This window comes from Pempheris klunzingeri, chromosome 7 (genome assembly GCF_042242105.1).
Source record: "Pempheris klunzingeri isolate RE-2024b chromosome 7, fPemKlu1.hap1, whole genome shotgun sequence".
In the NCBI taxonomy this organism is placed as follows: domain Eukaryota; kingdom Metazoa; phylum Chordata; class Actinopteri; order Acropomatiformes; family Pempheridae; genus Pempheris; species Pempheris klunzingeri.
This window is the reverse complement of record NC_092018.1, coordinates 27,514,573-27,536,445: the sequence shown is the minus strand read 5'-3', so window position 1 is coordinate 27,536,445 and position 21,873 is coordinate 27,514,573. Positions and strand designations below refer to the sequence as shown.

The 21,873-nt window shown below is 45.1% G+C and overlaps 1 protein-coding gene across 1 annotated transcript in view; it reads right to left on the bottom strand.

The window, feature by feature from the left end:
* hmcn2 (hemicentin 2) overlaps positions 1-21,873 on the bottom strand; it is a 45,988-nt gene that overhangs the window by 4,606 nt on the left and 19,509 nt on the right. Inside the window, exons 24-72 of the mRNA XM_070833515.1 lie at positions 21,607-21,858; positions 20,384-20,467; positions 18,345-18,536; positions 18,124-18,254; positions 17,825-17,969; positions 17,246-17,372; positions 17,016-17,173; positions 16,246-16,524; positions 16,012-16,154; positions 15,039-15,189; positions 14,740-14,955; positions 14,521-14,634; positions 14,234-14,421; positions 14,040-14,136; positions 13,766-13,927; positions 13,531-13,644; positions 13,139-13,335; positions 12,756-12,837; positions 12,542-12,673; positions 12,310-12,453; positions 12,041-12,200; positions 11,328-11,452; positions 11,059-11,242; positions 10,864-10,961; positions 10,485-10,763; positions 10,192-10,382; positions 9,694-9,775; positions 8,950-9,086; positions 8,723-8,864; positions 8,488-8,632; positions 8,280-8,407; positions 7,910-8,066; positions 7,681-7,802; positions 7,427-7,591; positions 7,168-7,275; positions 6,929-7,063; positions 6,564-6,698; positions 6,135-6,404; positions 5,850-6,040; positions 5,539-5,752; positions 5,230-5,364; positions 4,937-5,127; positions 4,162-4,243; positions 3,801-3,971; positions 3,408-3,560; positions 2,885-3,022; positions 2,377-2,498; positions 427-667; positions 264-323 (exon numbers count right to left, since the gene is read on the bottom strand). Coding sequence (XP_070689616.1) covers positions 264-323; positions 427-667; positions 2,377-2,498; positions 2,885-3,022; positions 3,408-3,560; positions 3,801-3,971; positions 4,162-4,243; positions 4,937-5,127; positions 5,230-5,364; positions 5,539-5,752; positions 5,850-6,040; positions 6,135-6,404; positions 6,564-6,698; positions 6,929-7,063; positions 7,168-7,275; positions 7,427-7,591; positions 7,681-7,802; positions 7,910-8,066; positions 8,280-8,407; positions 8,488-8,632; positions 8,723-8,864; positions 8,950-9,086; positions 9,694-9,775; positions 10,192-10,382; positions 10,485-10,763; positions 10,864-10,961; positions 11,059-11,242; positions 11,328-11,452; positions 12,041-12,200; positions 12,310-12,453; positions 12,542-12,673; positions 12,756-12,837; positions 13,139-13,335; positions 13,531-13,644; positions 13,766-13,927; positions 14,040-14,136; positions 14,234-14,421; positions 14,521-14,634; positions 14,740-14,955; positions 15,039-15,189; positions 16,012-16,154; positions 16,246-16,524; positions 17,016-17,173; positions 17,246-17,372; positions 17,825-17,969; positions 18,124-18,254; positions 18,345-18,536; positions 20,384-20,467; positions 21,607-21,858 — 7,569 coding nt within the window. The remainder of the gene's footprint in view (positions 1-263; positions 324-426; positions 668-2,376; positions 2,499-2,884; positions 3,023-3,407; positions 3,561-3,800; positions 3,972-4,161; positions 4,244-4,936; positions 5,128-5,229; positions 5,365-5,538; positions 5,753-5,849; positions 6,041-6,134; positions 6,405-6,563; positions 6,699-6,928; positions 7,064-7,167; positions 7,276-7,426; positions 7,592-7,680; positions 7,803-7,909; positions 8,067-8,279; positions 8,408-8,487; positions 8,633-8,722; positions 8,865-8,949; positions 9,087-9,693; positions 9,776-10,191; positions 10,383-10,484; positions 10,764-10,863; positions 10,962-11,058; positions 11,243-11,327; positions 11,453-12,040; positions 12,201-12,309; positions 12,454-12,541; positions 12,674-12,755; positions 12,838-13,138; positions 13,336-13,530; positions 13,645-13,765; positions 13,928-14,039; positions 14,137-14,233; positions 14,422-14,520; positions 14,635-14,739; positions 14,956-15,038; positions 15,190-16,011; positions 16,155-16,245; positions 16,525-17,015; positions 17,174-17,245; positions 17,373-17,824; positions 17,970-18,123; positions 18,255-18,344; positions 18,537-20,383; positions 20,468-21,606; positions 21,859-21,873) is intronic.

The window sequence follows — 21,873 nt, the reverse complement described above, 5'->3', positions numbered from 1 at the left end:
GCATGTCTGTGAAAACATGTTATTTACCACTGCTTCACCCAAATGTGTTGAAAAGCAAGCAACAGTAATACTTGTCTATTTCTAATAAATATAGTGGATGGTCTTTTGAAATATCATGTGGAGGTCGCCCGCCCGCCCGCCCGCCCACAGCTCTGCAGAAATCCACTCTCTTGCTACAGACTACAGCTTCAATTATGATAAAACTGGTCCAGTAACAAATATTCTAAGATAAACAGGCATAAAAAAAAAAGAAGGCAGCATACCAGCACAGTAGGAGGCTGTGTCAAGAATGAAACCTTTAGGGCATGTGTCTCCGTAACCATCTGCAAAAAGTTCAGAAAAGTTCAGTTCATAGCAGCATTGAAATTCAGGGTCATGTGATCCTGTGATGGTGAAGTTATAAATCATTGTATTTGTTTCCCAGACCTGGTATGAGGAGGCTGGCAGTGATATGGAAGTCCAGAGTGAGAGTGAACATGTTGTAGGCGCTGTTCATCCCAGAGGCCTTGAGCAGCTGGAGCAGGGGGCCCTGGCGCTCCTCCTGACCCTCATAAATAATGGTGTGGTTGCAGCGCAGCACCATAGGGCTCCCTCCTCTCTGGTGCGTCTGCGATGACCACGAGTACAGCTGCCCCTGGCCTGTCTGCACATATGACTCATCAAACTCCTGCAGGACACAAAAGAAATAAGGTCAGAGGAACTGATGTATGTCAACAAACTCTCTAGTGAGATATAGCTGACACAAGAGTCTCCGCACATCTTCCAGTAAAATGCAGCTGAATCAGGTGGGACTGGAGCACACAGATCAAGTAAGAAATGTTTTGAGGCTATACTGTGATTAGATATACATGTCAATGTACATATTTTATAACCCTAATTAATGTAGCTGTGGCAGTACTAACTAGACCGTAAGCTAAGTTAGCACCACTGATTGAAGGTAAGTACATTTACTTACTTGAGTATTTCCATCTTATGCAACTTTACACTTCACATTTCAGAGGTAAATATTGTACTTTTTACTGCACTACATTTATCCAGCAGCTTTATTAGTTTTCAGATTGCAGTTTTCCATCGCCTACACGTCCTGTGAAACCAGATGTGATTTTGAATGTTTCTGACAAACTGAAGGATGAAGTGTTTCTTTATGGGTTGATAAAATTCTCCCACACCAGCTAAATAAATGACTAAAGAACCCCATAGGATTAGCTGGAAAATGCATCATCACAAAGCTTCAACTGAGCTCAGGAGAAGTTGACTTTGAGATACCTGGTTCTTATTGAACAGCAACGCTACAAACGTGATAATCTTATAGACCATGACCATGTAAAGTAGTTAGAATTAGCTCAGCTTCAGCATTTGCAGCAGTAAAATTCACCATACACGTCAATGCAGCCATAATATATGTGATTGTTGTGTCGTCGCTTGTCTACTATGGGACCTGTTTTTGAATGATTAGCAGTGAAGAGGGAAAAAAGATCTCGGTAGGTTGTAAGTTCAACACAGAGTCAAACTCTGTGCTCAGGCAGTGTTTTTCCACTTAACACGTCTATTTTTAGGGGAAAATGTTAGTGAAGTATTTGCACTGTAGAGCCTTAATTATTAACCTAGACCTGGTGTACAAGAGTTATTGGATAATTAATAGAAAAGGGTTTAAATCTATTGGATAATGAATTCAATGGTGGGTAGTGACATAGTCCGTCTCCCAGGTGTCACACCCCTAACACCATGTACAAAGGAGCACAGACCTCTCTGACACCTACAAAGATGAAAGTACAAAAAGTACACTGAACACAGGAGCCCTTTGGCATACATGAAGTAACTTTGTCTGAGTGTGGACCCCATCTGCCTCTGTGCGGAGCAGTGAGTGGTGATGTCACTGGAAAGGTTTCTATTCTGCAGAACTTAAATGATGCTGCAGAGCCGAGGTTGGCCGGTGCACTAGCATAATACATGTTTTGTGTACACATCTTGCAGTCAGATCTTGAAAGCTCATTGTGTTTGTCCGACATAAACCAGACCACATTCAGCTTGTCAACAACATGTGTGCTGCTGCAGTTAAATGAAGAATTTAATGGAGTGTTTTTTAACAGTACATGGATGTGTGTTGTTTCTGACATGGTGTTAGGGGTGTGGCTCTATATAGTAACTCCCTTAGGTTGGAGCCTTGGATTCGTTAACCTACAGATTTGAAATCCTGTTCGACCAGTTATCCAATGACAACACAAGCTCTTAACTGTATATGTTGTTTGCCACAGTAGTGACAAAGTCGTTATTCTGGTTGCACAATTAAAAGCCCTGAGCTCCAGCCCCTTTTTGAGCCATCTAGTGAGATATGAGGTCTTTAAATATACAACGTATTGGCCGCAGTGAATGCACCTGAAGGCTGAGATGAGATGATGATAATGAAGGAGGCACAAATCCGTTAATTACGATGTCAATTAACAGTATTCCCTCTGAATCCACACCTCTGGCGACATGGGTCAAACGAAGGATCTCCCCTGTTTAAAGAGATGAAAAAACACTGAAGTCACCACTCATTTACAAGCACAAACTGTTCAGAGGTAATCGCCTTTAAACTCATGACTGTCAGTGGTAGTGAGTGGTGCCATCTGTTGGCTGTTTTGTAAACTACAAAAGAACAACCAGAGAATCAGAGGTCACACACACAAGCTGTGTAGTCTGCACTGCAAACACAAGCACGCAATTATAAGAAATTTGGCCTGAATGCATAAGTGATGAGTTACAACAGATAACAGACGAGTTAAGCAACTGGCCAAGCTCCCAAAGCCATTCTTGAACTATTCATTACTTTACATAAATCACAAGTTTGAGAAATTCATTGGTTAATGTGCCTGTAGAAAAACTGATCTGGGGCAGAACTTACCAGTGTCAAACTCCAGCTGAGACTCCTGTCTGAACTGGCCCTGAGTGAAGGAGTAGCCGTTTCTGGCTCCTGCGCTCTGCAGCACAGTGGTCCAGTAGATGGGAGCAAACACAGACACCAGCACCCGCAGCAACGGACCTACAACGACACCACATCAGCTCCACAGAAATACACCACATGCAGTCTACATGAGATTAGAACCACCTCCCAAAAATGAGTTCTCCTGTTTTCACTTCTTTAATCAAAGAAATTAAACAAGACAAATAATCACTGAATAGAAAATACAAACACTTTTTCCATTCAAAGAGAAGCCTGTATTTTATCTACAGTTAAAGTGGGTTGTATTTACTATTTTTGTATCTAGAATGGTTGCCTTGAAAAGCTTGCTACTCTGCGAAAATTTAATAGAGGAGTAAAAAGTTAACTTGGTGAGTTCAGAGTCCACAACACCTCTGAGTCTGTCAACAGCACCCTGGACTGTCCCACAATGTTTGACAGTTAATGAGCAAAGACGATGACTCACCCACACTGGGAGGGATGTTGTCCAGGCGGGCCTGCAGAGTGCTGCTCCCCTCTTCCTCGTTGTCTGTAATGTTGGCCTCCAGGAAGGACACACCAAACTCCCTCTCGTTCACCATACCTATCAGGCTGCCTCTGGTCTTACGAGGAGTCTCTCCTTTCAGCACCACACAGAAAATTAGTCTTCATGCTCTGGAGTAGTTCAAGATTGTTTATAACTTATTTATACTTCATTTATTTCATGCACATAAGATCAGTCATTATGACACTGCGTAGTGATCGGTATGTGAGCTTGTATCTGTGATAAATCAGAATAGTTATTAAACTCTGTAGCAAAAACAATGAAAATATTGATTATGTCCAAAGTGAAGGAAGGCTAACAACAGTTCATTCGTACCTGGACAGAGACCAGCTTGACATTTCCTAGAGTCGATACTAGGACCACTGCATGATCGGCCACCATTGGCTGGTTGTGGGTTGTTGCATAATCTGATTCGTTCCTGGAAGCCTTGTCCACAGGTGCTGCTGCACGGGCCCCATTCCTCCCAGTTAGAGTAGCCTCCATTGACTGAGTGACAAAAAAAAACAGTGACAAAAATCTACTTTGAAATACAAAGAAAGAACGAGACAAAATAAATAAGACTGTTGGGTTGAAATAGTTCTTAGAGGAGGAAGCCAGACTGAGTGTGTTATTACTGGAGTGTGGGCTTGTGTTCATATCCCATTACAATGTCTGTAATTGTGAGCACAGAACTCACCCTGAACCTTGAGAGTAATGCTCCTCTCAGCTGTTCCAGCTTCACTCTCAGCCACACACTGGTACTCGCCTTCATCCGCAGCCTGTAGATCAAATGGGTAGACGAGACGCTGGCTTAATTGGCACTCTGAGGAACAATTTTCTTCTGATAGGGTCAAAAACCTCCAGGACAAAACTGTGCCTTAGATCACAGGTAGTTGTCTGGTCAAAGAAAGTCAACATTAGAGCAAAAAAAAGCAGGCATTTTCCACTTAGCAACTGAGACTTTACTCCATTGAATTCTTTGTCATAGTAGATATTGGGCCAGAGAGGAAATTTCACATTAGAGTGCTCTGTGGGAAGGACGGTCATCTGTCTGTGAGAAAGTCTCAACTGCAGGCTGTGCAATACAGCAGCAGTTAGAGACATAACAAGGTTACAGGCTAAGGAAAGAGGGGCAGAGTCTGGGAACATCCAGTTCTCTGTTCATCTCCTCGCTCTGTTGCTAATGCTGTTAGCCTCGCTGACTGAACTGAATCTGATTTAGGTGGGAGCGGGATGCTGCAGGACAGTCACACACTGTTCCTCCACCCAAGGGTACTGCAGAGGAAGGCTTGATAGGATGACTACTGCCCCGTTGTTCCGGGAGACATGAAACATTTATTGATGCAAGTAGTTTGCTCAAGGCGGTTGAATGATTCAAACTTGAGTGACTTGGTTTAACAAAACTTGTCTAGAGTGATGGTCACTGGTTTAAAAAAATAAAAAACAAAACATAAAGGGAACTCTGTACTTACAGTGATGCTGTAAATGACCAAGGATCCATTGTGTAGTGCTTGCATTCGGAGGGAGCGCAGCAGTGCTTTTCCATCCCGGAGCCAGCGCAGGACAGGACTGGGGTCTCCGTGGACTGGACAGTCGAGCATGGCGGAGCCACCCTGGGTGACTGTCTGAGACATGTGGGCTTCACCCTTCAACACCGGAGGCTCTGGAGACACACAGCAGCACATATTTCCAACATCGTCTAGTTGATGTCAGTATCTGTAGAATGCTAAGTGAAAAACAGACCAATCCTTGACGAAAAGCTCACCTCTGATACGGACAAATGAGAGCGCCCGGATGGAGCCCACACTGTTTTCTGCTAAGCACACGTAGGTCCCAGCGTTGCTCATAGTCACATTCTCAATGATCACGGAGCTCCTGCCAGCCTCATCTACAGTGGCACCTGGAACATTTTGAACCAGTCAGTGCACAACATGGTTCAGTTTGCATCTGCAATACTGAATACGGCAAGATAGATGTGATCAACAGACTGCATGGATGGGGTATGCTTTTTGTCACCGTGGCAATGTGATGCTTTGGCAGTATTGAAGTGTCACCATGAAAAGGAAGATGATACCTGGGTAAGGACTGTTGTTGGCAGTCCAGGAGATGACAGGAGAAGGTGTTCCCTGAGCGTGGCAGGACAAGGCCAGACTCTGTCCTTTGTTGAGGGTTACATCACCTGGCAGCTCCTTGAAGGCAGGCCTCATGTTGATGGACAGGCGGATGTCTTGTCTCACAGAGCCTGCAGCATTGGTGGCTACACATGTGAACACACCAGCATCCCCTGGCTGTGTGAAGAAAGCAATCACCACTGATTTATATGTCCAGAACTAGACAGCGATCGTTCATACTGCAGAGAAGAACATGCGATGTACTCGGGCTAACCTCAGCCCTCTCGATGATTAGCTCCCCTGATCGCAGGACGGTGAATTTGCCTGGAAGGTTGGGCACAGTGGCGCCATCCTTCTCCCATGATACTCTGGGCTCTGGTGAACCCTGAGCAGCACAGGGCAGCAGTGCCTGAAATCCTTGAATGACTGACAGTTCTGTCTGCGCAGGAGGAATCATGGGTGGGACTGAAATGCAACAACATTTTTTTTTTATTTTATTAATAAAACTATTTAACGTAAACCTGCAATATTCCAGTGTAATATAAAATAGCACCCTTACCTTGAATAACCAGCCTCATGTCGTGGCTGGCTCTGCCGGCGAGGTTTTTGGCGATGCATGTATAGAGGCCTGCATCGCTGCGCTGAGTAGAGGTAATTGCCAAGGTTCCATTGGCAAAAATACGTATATGAGCACCATCAACCACAGGCCTCCTCTCCTTATGCCAGTTCACTTCAGGTTGGGGCTGCCCATCAGCCACACACTCCAGACTGACTGGCTGGCCCAGCACTATAGTGTACTCCACACGTGGCACACTCAGCACGGGTGGAACTGGAGGATCATGAGATGAGAAAGTATTAATTAATTTAGAAATGTCCAAAATAGGAGCAACCAGTCGCCCGTGTGTCGACACACACTGTTGACTACAAGGAATGAACATGGGGAAACCACCATTTTCTTCCCACCTACGAGATCAAAAGTCCACGTTACCTTGAAGGATTAATTTGGTTCTGCCCACAGCCACACCAGCGTCATTCTTTGCCAGACACTGATAGGTCCCCGCATCACCAAGCGTGACACGAGAAAACTTCAGAGCTCCGTTTGAGAGCACAGCAAGCCTGTGACCTGTAATCAAAAGTCAGTCGGCTGAAAATGTTGACAGTGAGCCTCATTAATTCTATGGAATGTTAAATGAAAAACACTTTGCAATATAGTTTGCCTCAGTGTGTATCTCTCCATGAATGTGATGGATGGATGCTAAATGTCCAAATAAACACCAGTGACAGCATCCACTGTACAGGAACAATGTATTCATAAAATGAGTATTGAAAGTTGTGCTCGCACTACATCATTACCTGCTGCTATGGGAACGCCCTCTCTTTGCCAGGTTATGGATGGTCTGGGGAAGCCTTGAACCTCACAGGGCAGAACGGTCCCATGATGCAACACCACCTGTACTTCCTCTGCCATCGGTCTGATCTCTGGGGGCTCTGAGTACATAGAACACATCCTTACAAATGCCATCCAGTATTAACTATATGTGTTCCAGCAGGTGTATTTTCATGCAGCACGCAGCTATTCTATGACAGCCCACCTTGCACAGTGAGAGAGATGTGTTTGTGAACCACTCCAGCTGGGTTGCGGGCTGAGCATGTGTACCTGCCAGCATGGCTTGGTAGAGCAGCAGTTAACTCCAACACTCCTTTATTAAAATGAGTACAAAGGTACATAGTTTGAGGTCAAAGCAAAAATACATTCCTTGCCCTGTGGGCTTATTGTTCTAGCAGACCATGATGTATAAAATATAATGAGCTGTAAAACCACTATAGCTCACTGTAGGCATGATGTCTCACCTGTGGGAAGGACACGATAACTTCCCCCTCTGGAGCCCAGTTTGGCTCCACCCTTGGTCCAGGTGACGGTGGGCCGAGGGCGTCCTTGTACATGACAAGGCAACACCACAGGAGACATTTTCACTGCTGTGACTGTTGTGGCATCATCTTCAATAGATGGTGGGACTAAAGAAGCAAATTGTAGAAAGACATTTCAGTTGATTGAACTGATGAATTTTGCCGTCTGCTTATTGTACAAATCTCAAAATCAATACCTTGCAGGATGACTTCGATTACTCTGCGCTCCTCTCCAACATCATTGACAGCAGTGCACTCAAAGTAACCCTCATCCTCATTGGACGGTGACAAAAGAACCAAGGAGCCAGAGGACAGTAACCTGGACAGAACGGCACACTTGCATCAGCTTTTAAGTTTTCACGGTGAGGTGATTTGTATTGTGTGCATATTGTGTATCCAAAGAGTCCGGGTGCAGCTTAGCTTTACCTGTATGCACCAGGCTGCTGGCTGATATCAAGCGGAGTGCCGTTTCTCTTCCAGGACACTTTAGGTGACGGTATACCTGTAGTCTCACAACTCAGCACAGCTCTAATCCCTGTGGTCACTGTCACATTGAATGGACCTGGACTGATTGAAGGACCCACTGGTAGGAGACAGAACACATTCACACATGTTGATATCAGTACTGTGTTTCACAATGTTCCTCCAACACTATAAGATATACAAAAAAGCATGACAATTGCACTTTAATCATTAACAGAACCAACACAGAAACCACCCGCCTGTGCTACATAAAAATACAGAAAAAGCACCACCACAGTAGTAAAGCAACTTTGTTTTTCTTTGCTATATTTACCAAATACCCGTAGATCCATTCCCTGGTGATCTGAGCCAGCTGGGTTAGAAACGGTGCAGTAATAGCGACCAGCATCACTCAACTGAACCCCATGTACACGCAAGGACCCCTCTGATAAGCTTGTATACCTGAAACAAATACACAAGTTTTGGTATTATGTGGATAAATACAATAAAAATTTGGAATTTGAAAAAACATTTGGACCTACTTATTGTTGTCTTGAGTCACAGGGAAGCCGTCTTTCCTCCACATGACCGTGGTTGAAGTGTCACCTTCAAATTCACAAGGTAGAACTGCATCCTGGCCAACATGTGCAGTCACCACTGAACTGCCCTCCTTTATTAGCGGTGGTACTGGACAAATAAAAAGTGATGTCCATGAGGTCACTTAGGTTTAGTATGTCGAGCTATTTCAGACATGTCATGACTGGTGGGTGGACTTACAGAGAATCTCCACAGTGAAAAACAGACTGTTGCTTCCAGCCATGTTGGTGACCACACATCTGTACTGGCCGCTGTCCTCGGGCCTGACTTCCTGTATCTCCAGGTACTGACCCCCTGCCAGCCGCTGGATACGACCACCCAGCTGGTATAACAGGGTAGGAAAGAGAGACTGTGAGTCAGAGAAGAAGGCTTTTAGTTCAATACTGGTTTTTCCCCCCACAACATACCTGCAGTTTGACCTCATCTTTGTACCACTCTATATTTGGAGCTGGGTCACTGTCAGCCAGGCACTCCAATGTCAGATGTCCACTAACTGGCACTGTCAATGTCCTAACATCACCAGAGCCAAGGAGGGTTGGTGGCACTGAAACACAACCACAGATTATGAGGCACTGGATCAGTTTAAATAATGTGACAAAAAAATCCTATGAACCAAAAGTGCTCCTTTTGAAACAGGAAAGAAAATAGAAGACATGGAACAGATGAACCCACAAGGCAGACCAGGGGCCACAAAAATAGATGCTTAGCTTTCAGTATCATGAATTTGGAAATTTTATTTGGAGCATTAATCTCAATACTTTAGTCGGTCTAAACAGCACAGCATATAATTAGATTGATAAAAGCATCATCATTATATTCTAGCATGAAAAAACTAAATGGGATATGGATGCTGCACTATGTATCATACATTAAGTAATGTGTGATTAATGAAAATGCCTCTATTCTGTTTCTACGTCACATAGCGTGCAGATTAGCACACACACAGTATAAATACTGTACATGACCTTGGCTGGAAAATGCTAATGCCAGAACAAGTCTGTTTCTACTTTGGTGCAAACACTGATGTTTACTCCTAAATGTTTACAGGGATTTATTCATCCAGTCCCAGGTGCAAGGAAGAGAGGATGTTTAGAGAGAGGGGGGCTGGGCATGATATATTTCCTCCAATGCATAAGATAAGCTTGTGTCACCTTGGACTCGGACCCAGTGGTTTTTTCCCTCCTCTCCAGCTGGGCTGCTGGCCAAGCAGGTGTACAGACCTGCATCCTCCACCTTTAAAGAGACGACATTAATCAACTTGAGTGCTTCTTGCATGACAATGCACTCTTTGCTCGTTCTGATGCTATTAAAACTTAAGTCTTCCCGTTTTAGGCCATTTAAATTTTGGATAGACAGAAACATGCTTGTGCTTTTTGGCATCTTTAACTTATTCACTTATACTACTTCACATATATACACATGTGTCGCATACTTATGGTTTTTATATGAAAAGACTAGACGTGTTAAAGCTGTAACAGGCATGTTAAGCTCTTTTTGTTTTTAGTGAGATTGAACTCAAGTTCTCAGCAAATTGCATTCTCCTTTGTCATTTGGACTATTTGCAGACAGTTACACCATTATCACTTATTCTAAATAGTGTGTGTGCTCCCAGCTTACTGTCTATCACATTGTGTCTGTTAGTCATTTACCTGAACTTTGCTAATCCTGACAAAGTGTCCGTCCTGCTGAACAACGTCAGCTCCTTCTAAGGGGCGTCCATCTTTGAGCCAGCTGAGGGTGGGGGGAGGGACTCCCACAGCGGAGCACTCCAGCTCCAGCAGACTGTTTACTGCTATGGTCAGCTCTTCTGGAGAGCTGGAGCTGGATATCTTTGGAGGCTCTGGATCAGAAAGCAGAGTGGGTTGGCTCAGTTGGTCAAGGAGTTTACACAATGAATTTCAATGTAGGAATAATTAGAGTAAAGAGATTGTTTTAGGATTACCGAGCACAGTTAGGTTAAAGCTCTTTGTGCTGCTTCCAGCCTGGTTACTCGCCACACAGCTGTACAGGCCTGCGTCTGAAGGCCCCACATCAGGTAGCTGCAGCCGTGTCTCCTGTCCGTCTAGCAGCAGGTTGCGGTGAAGGGACAGCGGCTGGCCGTCCTTCATCCAAGTCAGTGTTGGAGGGGGAACGCCACGCGCTTCACAGGTTAATGTCACAGAGGATCCCTGGACTACTGTAACTGGCTCCACTGGTTCGACATGATCCACACCAGGGGGCACTGTGGAACACGCACACATCTGTATGAAACCCTTTCATCCAACATTGCCTCCAACTGTCAGTTTGAGGGAAAATCAGTAGGCGCTATGTTGTGATTGTACCTTGGACTTGGACATCATAGCTGAGCTCGGCAAGACCGGCTCGACTGCGCGCCACACATGTATAAGTTCCAGAGTCAGACAGCTGCACATGAGAAATCCTTTTTCAAGAAGGAAGGGAACACTTAGCATTACCTTGCCTGTAATCTCCTTTACAAATGACCACATATGTATTCAGCTTTCTCTCTCTACACTGACCTCAGCACGGAGTCACCAGACAGGAGGCGAGTACGAGGAGAGAGGAGCAGAGGGTGTCCGTTCTTCAGCCAGCTGATCTGAGGTGGAGGGTTTCCTGCTGCCTGACACTCCAAAGTCACGACACTGTCCTGGGTGACCTGCACCTCTCTGGGAACAGTGGTCTCACCAGAGATAGATGGTGGAACTGTGACGAGGCAAATCAAATGACAACAAATCATTCACTAACTTTAGCACCAACACAGATGCACAAATGAGAAGTTCAAACTGACCTAGCACAAACAGGGTGTAGATCTTGCTCTCCTGTCCAGCCGTGCTGACAGCCAAACAGGTGTATGTCCCAGAATCCTCAGGACTCGGCCTCAGTAATGTCAGCGTGCTGCCATCAGGGGTCACACTGCCAGGTCACAAATACTTATTATACTTTCACATTAACACCATGTATTCATTTCATTTCTCCATTTTTCCTGTCTAAATCAGCATCTAGTATTTGTCCACCACACCTCGGAACTTCAGAATAACTTTCCCATCATCATTATCATCATCGTCCCACGATTTTCTCACAGGCACACACACACACACACACACACACACACACACACACACACACACACACACACAGACATATGCTTCCTCTGGCTGATGCAGTTGTGATGACCATTCAAGCTGCTGAACAGCTGTAAAACAGCTGCTCTTAATGCTACCCATGATGAAATTAGACAAGGGACTATGGTGTCTTTCCGCACATCTTTCTGTCATGCACATGATCTCTGATGATGATGGTTAATATTTTATTTTCCAAACCTTTAGGAAATGGTGATGATCCATTCTTGTGCTGCTTGTAAAACAAATTCAGTAGCTTTGAATTTGCAAAGTATGCTACATAAATGGCATGAATATGACTGCTATTGCTACTGTTTTATGACTTCATACCATTATGTGCTCATGTAAAGCCCTCAGTAAATGGGGAGCGTAAACGACTTACGCAATGTGGCGGGTGTCTGATCCCTCTAAAGTCACTCCGTCTTTCAGCCAGCTGAGGCGTGGAGTTGGGGTTCCAGTTGCTCTGCACTCCAAGGTCAGCTCCTCTCCCATGGGTGCACTTACTTCGGATGGCTGTTCAGAGTCCACGATGGTGGGCGATACTGAGTAGGACAAAGATTGCTGCTAATTGCCACTGAAAATGATTCCTGTGTGAGTAACTTCCTGGGGAGAGCGCATCCCATTTTGCTCCAATTTGTAGGCCCTCTTTACCCTGCACTGTGAGTGTGTAGTCTTTCTGTGTGTGTCCCTCGCTGTTCTTGGCCACACAGGTGTAAGTTCCAGCATGAGACAGAGTGAGAGGTCCCAGCTCCAGCCTGTTTCCTCGAACGGACCACTGCCACTGCAGACTGCTCTCTGGACAGCAGACATATTCATTTATATAAACTTTAATACACGACAGACACATACTAATCCAGCTCCCCTATCGTTGCCGCCCTCTCACCGATAGGAGTTCCATCCTTGAGCCAGGTGATGCTAGGCACAGGCACTCCAGAGGCCTCACACAGCAGGGCCACATGGGAGCCAAGGGTGTAGTTTAGAGACTCCTGGAGTGGCCCGTCCAGGACAGGTGGAACTGTGGAGATTTGCATTACAATTTGAAAAGTGCTGACCACCCTCTTTTGAAGATAGTTGTTCAGCAGCAGAGCTATTCTCACCATGAACACTCAGTCTGAAGGTCCTGTCCACCTGTCCAGCCACATTGGATACTTTGCAGGTGTAGGTCCCACCATCTGCCAACTAGGAGCCAGAAAAGGAGGTCATTGTGGTGAGGAAGGATGCATTTTGAGCACAGGCTGCAGGCAAAAAAAGGACATGACTCCCGCATGTGTTCTGAATCAGGTAAATTAACTTAATTGGGTTAAAATACACCCGGTCAAAGAAAGGGCGTGTGTGCTGCATTTCTCACACATGTAGCCATGTCTGCTAGTCTTGTGTATCTAGTGTATGTATAACTGATGAAATACTGTTAGGCATTAGCATGTAAAGACTGGAAATTACTGTAAGCCCTGTCAAAACTCATTTTAGAAAAACTCCTGACCTGAACTCTTATGATCTCCAGCTGTTGACGATCCATCTTCAGTCTGTTCCCTGCAGCCATTTGCAGCCCATTCTTGTACCATGTGACCTCAGGCTCAGGAACACCGTGCGCTTCACATCTCAGGGTGACAGAGGAGCCAACTTGTGGGGTAACCAAGTCTGACTCGGCATGTGGACGGGGCTTCAGGGTGGGCAGGACTGATGGTTTGCACATACATAAAGGGCATGATCCCAGTTTGATTCACTCAGAAACAATATGACTCACTCCTGAAGTATCCTAGGTCACAGCTGGCTTGAGGTAAACACATTTTTGTTGCCTAGGCAGTGTTTTGAGATTTGATCATCTGTATATGTTGCTGAATTGTGCAGATGGGTCACCATGTGTTTGCTCACCATAAACACTGAGGAGAATACTCTTCTGGTCCTGGCCTGCTGAATTGGTGGCAGTGCAAACATATTGCCCTGCGTCTTCCAGTCTCGCCCGAGGCAACTGTAGCATCTGGCCACCTATTAAATAAATAAATATATAAATATATATATATGTATGTGTGTGAAATGATATGTAATATTTTTGCCATTATTAAATTCAAACAGAGGAAATGCTTCTGACAGCTGGCTCAAGTCTGACCTGGCAGAATGTGGATGCCGGTGCTGAAGTGGAGGACCTGTCCGTCTCTGGTCCAGGTGATCTCTGGAGGAGGGTACGCCTGGACGTCACACAGCAAAGACACCATGTGGCCCTCAATCACACTGACCTCCTCCTCCTTATGGCCAGTTACTCTCGGGGGCACTGAAAGAGAAAACAACAGTTATACAGGACACGCCGAGGGCATGAGTCAGGATGTCTGAGTTACAAAGAAATGAAAAAAAAAAAAATGACGCGTGAAGCAGGCTTTTCTTACCTTGCACTGTCAGACTGAAGAGCTTCTCAACCGTTCCAACCTTGTTCTCAGCTACACACAAATAACCCGCCATGTCTGAAACCTGGACACTGAGGAGCTGAAAGATGGGATTGAACTGTTACCTCTCTCTAAAACATATCACAGGTAGATCTGTTTACACTCAGGTATTTGTTTAACAGGCAACAACAGCTTACCTGGAGTTGAGTCCCACCCTCACTGATGCGGTGCTCTGAGTCTGTGTGCACCGGCTGCCCATCTCTCAGCCAAGAGATGATTGGAGCAGGGTGGCCAGTCACGTCACAGTGGAGAACCACAGTGCTGTTGACCACTGCTCCCATTTCCTCCATAAACTCCTCTGATGCACCCATGACGACAGGAGGGACTGAGGAGGTAAACAACAGACATCACCCTTGAAAAATGAATTTGAAATAATTTCCAAATACATATATTTTATCAAATACATTTGAATTAGAATTATTACCGAGGATCTCCAGTTCAAAGTGCATGCGGTCCTCTCCAGCCTCGTTAACAGCCTGACATGTATACTTTCCAGCATCTTCTTTTTGCACTTGGGCGATTTGTAGCACCTGTCCTCCTAAAAGATCAAACCCATCTCTCCGTGAACATGAAGGCCCAGGCATGCATAACAGCCACACTACTGGTTTCAGCTGAGATTGCACAGGAAGGAGTTCTCTCTGACCTGGAAGTAGTACCACTCCATCAGCTGAGGTGAGCTTTTGTCCATCCTTGTACCAGCTAAGTTTGGGTGGGGGGATGGCATTACTCTCACAGGACAGGGTGATGGGATGACCCAGGACCACCTCCCGCTTTGCTACCATGTCCTCTTTGTCATCATCCTCGTGCCCCAGACCCCAGGCTGCCTCTCGGTTAGTCACCCGGTGAAAGACCGGAGGAACTAGCAAGAAAAGGCATGTTTCTGTCAGGTCACTTTCTATTAAGTCCAGATTTTTGTCATTCCAAAAATGTAACTGAACACACCCTGAATGGTGACACGAAAGTCTCTCTTGTCCTCTCCTGCAGAGTTGGTGACCACGCAGGTGTACTGCCCCTCATGGGAGAGCATGGCGTTCTCTATGTGGAGCAGGTAGCCTCTCTCCTGAATGCCGACATGGTGGTTTCCAGTCAGCAACTATAGAAACAGAAAATACAGATGATATAATATGGGTAAAATATTGCTCCTCACTCTGTTTAGATTATTTAGGTTATTAAAGGGGAACCAATTTTACACATCAGACCTGTGCACAGTAGTAGTAGAAGTACTACTCATTGGCCGCTAACCCAACACACCAAAATCTCTTACTGAACTGTTGGCAGTGGAATTGCATTGTGGGTAATGTAGGCTCCTGGTTTGGACAAGGATAAAGAATGCAGGGAATGGAAAAAGATGATGTCTCTGGTTCTGCTGCATCCATTTTGATCTTTTTCTCCTACAATCCTGAATCAGTGGAGCACTCTTTTCAGATTTTCCTGCCTCACTTCAAAAATCAGTGGGCTATTGGTATCAGTATCAGTAGTGGATTTAAAATAATAAGTGCCACTGTGTGAACGCAGCATTTGGCTAGTGTTTAAACGTCTGGCTTTTGAAACACAATTTCCATTCTGTAATGTGTTTTATAAGAAAGAAAAACGATAAAGCAATACCTCCACTCCCATTTTAAAAAATCCAATGCTGCATGAATCCAAAATGTACCTTATCCTCATTTATTGCTGCGCATTAAAATAATCACTGCATTCTTCTGGTACATCATTGCTATAATTGACTAGCTTAGTCATCACACTAAATCTGGAGAGCGGAGGTGGCTTCTGCAAGAGGATGATTATTCTGTCAAGATTGTTGCAATTCATACTGGTTGCCAGTAGAGGCTGAACTTGTTCTATTGAAACCAACCCACTGACCAGTACATGTTTGTGGTTCTGAGAGATGCAAAGCTTGTAAGGATGACACACCAACCTGTCCATCTTTGAACCAATGAACCTTGGGCTCAGGGAAGCCTTTGGTCAGACAGGAGAGAGTTAAACTCCCATTGATCCGTACTTTCTCTTCCCGACTGCCAAACGTCAAGGATGCAGAGTCACCCTCTATCTGCGGTGGGACTATGAGAGGGGGGAAAAAAAAAAATCAGATGTATCATCAAAAGTTCTGGCTCGAGCACTTTAATTTGTTTGTGGTGTAGATGCCTCTTACCCAGAACACTCAGAGAATAATGTTTGATGGCGCTGCCGGCTGGATTGGTGGCTCTGCAGGAGTAGAGGCCAGTGCTGTCTCCCTGTGCTGAGCCTAGTCGTAGCGCCTGTCCGCCACGGGTGTATGTCCGCTGGGGACTGGACACGATGGGCTGGTTGTCCTTCAGCCAGGTGATAATTGGTGTGGGTGAGCCCTCGACATCACAGGGGAGGACTGTGGGAAAACCCAGCACCACTGACACCTCTGAGGTCTCACTGGGTCCCTTGATGGTGGGGGGAGCTGGAGAGAAAGGCCGGGAATACACGAATGTTCAACAGCCATTAAGATTTTTACTGGTCTATGGCAACGCATGAATAGATCCTAAGGGGATTGACCCATTTTTGCAGAAGACCCTCAAAAACAGAAATGTAGTTTGCAATCCTTTGCCAATTACAGCACATGCTCTCTGACAGAAACAAGGTGGCACAGCAATCCCCAGAGCCCCGCATTAAGAGACTTCAGTGTGTGCTTAAAGACCAGGCAGTATGGTAGAAGTTTGATCATTGTAGAGGCTAGGTCTACCCATGAATTAAATATCATGTTCAGCTTTTTTCTGTCTTCAAACAACACTGCTACCACAGCACTTTTGGAAAAGAAATCAACTCAGTAACTTTTTAAAAGTTTTTTTTCTTTGTTTCTTTTCTGTCCTTTATTTGATCAGAGAGTGAGAGTGAGAGCTGAATTGAGGTCAGTGTGGTTGTGAGTGTATGGTCTGTAGAGAGAGTAGAGACCTTGCACTGTGAGTCTGAACTGGCGCATCTGCGTTCCTGCGTTGTTGCTGGCCAGACACTGGTAAAGCCCCTGGTCCCTCAGTCTGACTGACTTCACCTTCAGCACTTGGCCATCTTCCAGAAACTCCACATGGGGGTCTCCGTTACGGGACAGAACCCTGGAGAGAGTAAGGATTGGTGGATCAAATCAATATCATGTCGCATCAGTGAACTGTTTGAGGGATGCTTACTCTCCATCGCGGCTCCACTCCACTCTAGGGGCTGGTCGACCGCTAACCCGACACTGAAACTCCACCTCTTGGCCCAACACCACAGTTAACTCCTGCAGTCGGGACGTTCCTGAGATCACAGGTGGAGCTGTAGCAGTGCACACACACACACACACACACACACACACACACACACACACACACACACACACACAGGTTAGTTCACATGGTTTAAAGTGTTGCTGAGATCAATCTAAATGCTGACTGAGTTAATTGCTTTAAATTCACAATCACTGTAGTGATTGTTAAGCTCTTAAATTAAGCTCTTAATGAGGTCGTTAGCATTGACATTAATGGTTAGTCTTTGTACTGTAGGTGTGGGCTTTCAGCATGTATGCTATATTAGGTGTAATATTAAAGTTTAATTAAACAGTTCTTTGGGGCTATACGCTGCTGTTGCAGGAGACTTGTAGCTTCACTTATGGCAAGAAAAATATCCCTTTTAATTAACTCTACTTAATGTAGTGGGTATCCTCACATCTGTCTTTTCTTTTACTCTATTCTTATTCATACCAAACACCAGGGTGACAGCTAGCTCACCTTGCACCACAATGTTATATTCTCTCCTGGCCTCTCCAGCTGAGTTTTGAGCTGTGCATGCAAATCGTCCTGCATGCTCTTGCTGAACTCTGTAGATCCTCAGTAGCCTATTCCCATTCTGCAGGTATACCCCTGGACTGTCCACCTGGACGGACAGAAGTCAGTTTAGTGTATCATTAGTGTTTCACTGTGATTAGAACAGTGGCCACTTGGTGGCATTGCAAAGTTAGATATCAACAAGATCCGCAGCACCAGTTTTACATTTTCTGAACATGAGAAATCAGGATGAAAGAACTCACGGGACGATAATCTTTAGCCCAGGTGATTGCTGGGGGGGGGATCCCAAAGGCATCGCAGCCCAGAGTGAGAGGCTGCTTCAAGGTGACGGTGAGGTTCAGTGGCTGGCCATCATCTTGGATCTCTGGGGGAACTGAACAAGTGCAAAAGAAAAAGGGCAGATTTGTTTTAGTTTAGGGTATTTTGATAAGGGGAAGAAAAATAGGATTAACTGAAAGCTCACCATTTACTTTCAGCCTGGTCTTTCTCTCCACAGAGCCTGCCTCATTGGTCGCCACACATTTAAAGTCCCCACTGTGGCTGGCAGATGCTGTGCTAATTACAAGAGCTCCATCCCTCGCCACAGAAAACTCTGATTGTTCGCTGTGTATCTCCAGGCCATTCTTAAACCAGCGTACCTTAGGACGAGGTGAACCTGCAGGTGTGGAGACAAGAAAAGGATTTGGAGAGAGTATGAAGTGAACTTTATTGATCATGTCTGACAGAAAGAAAAGTTACTTCCATCTCTCTGCTTCTCTACAGGAGAACACAATGGGCAAGTGGCCCAGACTAGAAAAGGACAGCTCTACATTTATCTGCTCGACAGCGGAACAGCAGGGAAGTCCATTCCAAAATGTCGTCGTTGCTTAAGATTTCAAGGTCAGAGTCACATAAAAAAAGTAAAACATAGTATGCTAGAGAGATGTAAAATGTATGGTTTAAACAACAGCATCAAGATTTATTACCAAACACTGAGGTGAGAGTCTTTAATGGTGAGAATATGGGTGGTTGACATGCAGTTCAAAGGCACTGGTGCGTACACTCAGGAGCCTAAAACAGATGTGTTCTGTGGATTACCGAGTGGAAGAGAGCTGGGAATGGTCAAGAGAAGAAAACGTGGAATGGGGGGGAGAAGGTGGAGGATTTTGTACCCAACACTACAGACTCCCAGGACAAGGACAAGCGAGTTGCAGTGAAAGATCAGTACGGTGGACTGACCCAAATGCCATGGCCCTGTCTATTTACAGAGGTGTTACACATACAAACACCACAGACGAGGAAGGGAAATCAAACACAGCACCTCTCCCCAATCCAAAAAAGCACCAACCACAGGAGACACAGCACCATCAAAGGTGATGTTATCGTCCGTTGCCTCTCTGTACACATGTTTACAGTTAAGGAGCTCTGAGGTAAATTCATTATCTCATTGCCGGGAGGAAATGCATACAGATGTTCTATTTTAGATGTTAACAGATCTCATTAGCAGACTATTTATTTGCTGGGGCTGACAAAGTTGGAGATTATCTCTTCCATGTGTTTCTCAAATAATTACCTCTATCAAATGCAATGCGTTTGTTGGTGAATTAATAATATCCCTCTGGCAGAGACCGCGCTTTATCTCCCTCATACAGATAGATCTCAAGAGAACAATGAGGGGATCCTTGTTTCCTGCTGCCGGCTGCTTCTTTTGGGTGTCAAGAGCATCAAGCATTTCTGCGTGAGCCCTCTGAGGCCTGGTACAGCCTGCCTGCCTGAGTGCCTGCCAGTATAACTTGGTGGGAATGAGGGCTAGTGTGGCTTCATCTTCCTCTTCCTGTGCTTCACTGTGCACCTCAGACATCTCTGTCCTTCATCTGCCAGCAGCAGCCTGTAATTAGGATTCCTCTCCCAGCAGGCCCTGACGCACAGGAAAGCAGATGTGGCTCACTGAGGCAGCAGGCAGACTGATGTTCCAGCTGTTGCTCCACATTAGACACAGTGCTCACCTTCTCTCTCTGAGCTCGTTACCATAGCACGACTCCACACAAACAATACCTGTTTGCACGGGCTGTGAGAGGTATCTATCAGTGCATCAGCTGACATACACCAAAAACTCACTGCATTTTGGTAGAACAGGAAGCTTTCCATAATCCCTCCAGGATGCTACCTTGCTCACGCAGAGATCTTAAAATATATAGACAACAGTGTGTCTCTGGGTACTGCGATAAAAAGAAACTGTGTCTTTTAAGATGGCAAGAATCTTTTTTCAAGGTTTGACAACTAAAAGTCTACGGTGACAGCGAAACATCCTTTGATGGTGCACAAATACGCATATCTGTCCTACATTTCAAGTGGAATTTTCTCTTGTGTCATAAAAACAAACTAAAAAAAGACGCATCCATTTCATGCTCTAAAAACTTTAGTCACACCCTGTAAATTGCGTCTCCTCTACACGCCTGGCCTTTGATTACCCTATTCTTCTCAGTCTGTCTAAGGCTGACTCATCTGTTAATCATTTCATACCTTCAGCAGGGCAAGGGATGATGACTTTGCTGTTGGCTACTTTCTCCATGATGGCATCCCCAGGTTCTGCAAAGGATGGGGCCTCTATGAGGACAAGAAAACATATTAAGTGCTGGCTCCAAGTGCAAGGGCAGATAACGCATTTAATTAAAGTGCAATGAGTATTAGTCACTAAAAGTCATTCATAGAGTTATTAATAGATGTTCCAGTGCAGGTAAATAAATAAGTGAGAAGAAGCTTTCAGGGTATCTGAGGGGACTGTTTGTGGTACAATTTGAGACATCTCGCAGGTGCCTCCTGTCATCAGGAACTCTTATTAGGAGGCAAATAGAATTAATAAAAGTAAATACAAGAGTCTTTCTATTCAAAAAGGTGCATAATAATTACGCCATGGTTAGTACGTATGCATATGCACGGCCGTATCCGCATTTAGGGGTACAGACATTGGGGAAGCATCAAAGGTGGACTGAAGAGGAGTGGGTTTGGGGTGGAACCAGGGGCATATCAAGCCTTTTCCATAAAAGTGGGTATTACCGATTAGGAAGAATGTTATTTATGTTCAATGTCAATAATAATGGACCAAAAATAGAACCCTGCGGCACCCCATTACTGATGGTAAGAGGGTTTGATTCAGCACAGTTAGTCACAGAACAGTTTGAGTTCAGCTGAGTTGACAGAGGCTTAAAGGACTGCTTGATGGTGTCAGAAGTGTTTGTTGGATGGTCAAATAGCTTCGGACACTACCCCCACCCTAAACCTATCCGAAGTCAGATTAGGAGGGGTTGTGTCTCTTTTTTCTCACACCTGACAGATTGACATTCACACCCGCTTCACGCTGTGACTGGCCAGAGAAGAGAAATAAGCTGTGGTTCAAACATCTCTCTCTATTTCTTTTTCCTTATTTGCTATATCCCTCTCTCTATGCGTGCTAAGTGTGGCCATTTAAGAACAATTATGAACACGTAAGAACACGTTATACAAACCATTACTTTTCTGGTATAACTGGGCCTTTATCATCTTGCAGTAGCATTAAAGGATGGGACAGCCAAAAACTGGGTGCCGTTTTTGTAAATAAATGTTCATATAAGAGCTAGGCAGTGGTTTTTGGAATAGATTTTACAATGCAAGCATAATTCACAATATACTGTATATGCTGCAGTTACTTTCTGTGTTTTCTCAAAATGAACAAACAGGGTTGGAAGAGCTGAACTGCAGATATTCACCAAGAATTTCCAGTTTGATCTCCAAGGTCTCTTGTCCAGCGCTGTTCCTGGCCACACACCGGTAAGTACCCTGGTCAGAGAGGCTGACCTGCTGGATCCTGAGGGGTGTAGTGTTCTTGTCCCCAACAGGAAGTCCATTGTGAAACCAAGTGACCTCAGGGCTTGGCTCTCCCTGGACCACACATGGTAGAGTCACTCTTTGGCCAATCAGCGCTTTCAGGAGGGACGGTGCTGGCTGAATTCTGGGCTTAGCTGAGGACAACAACA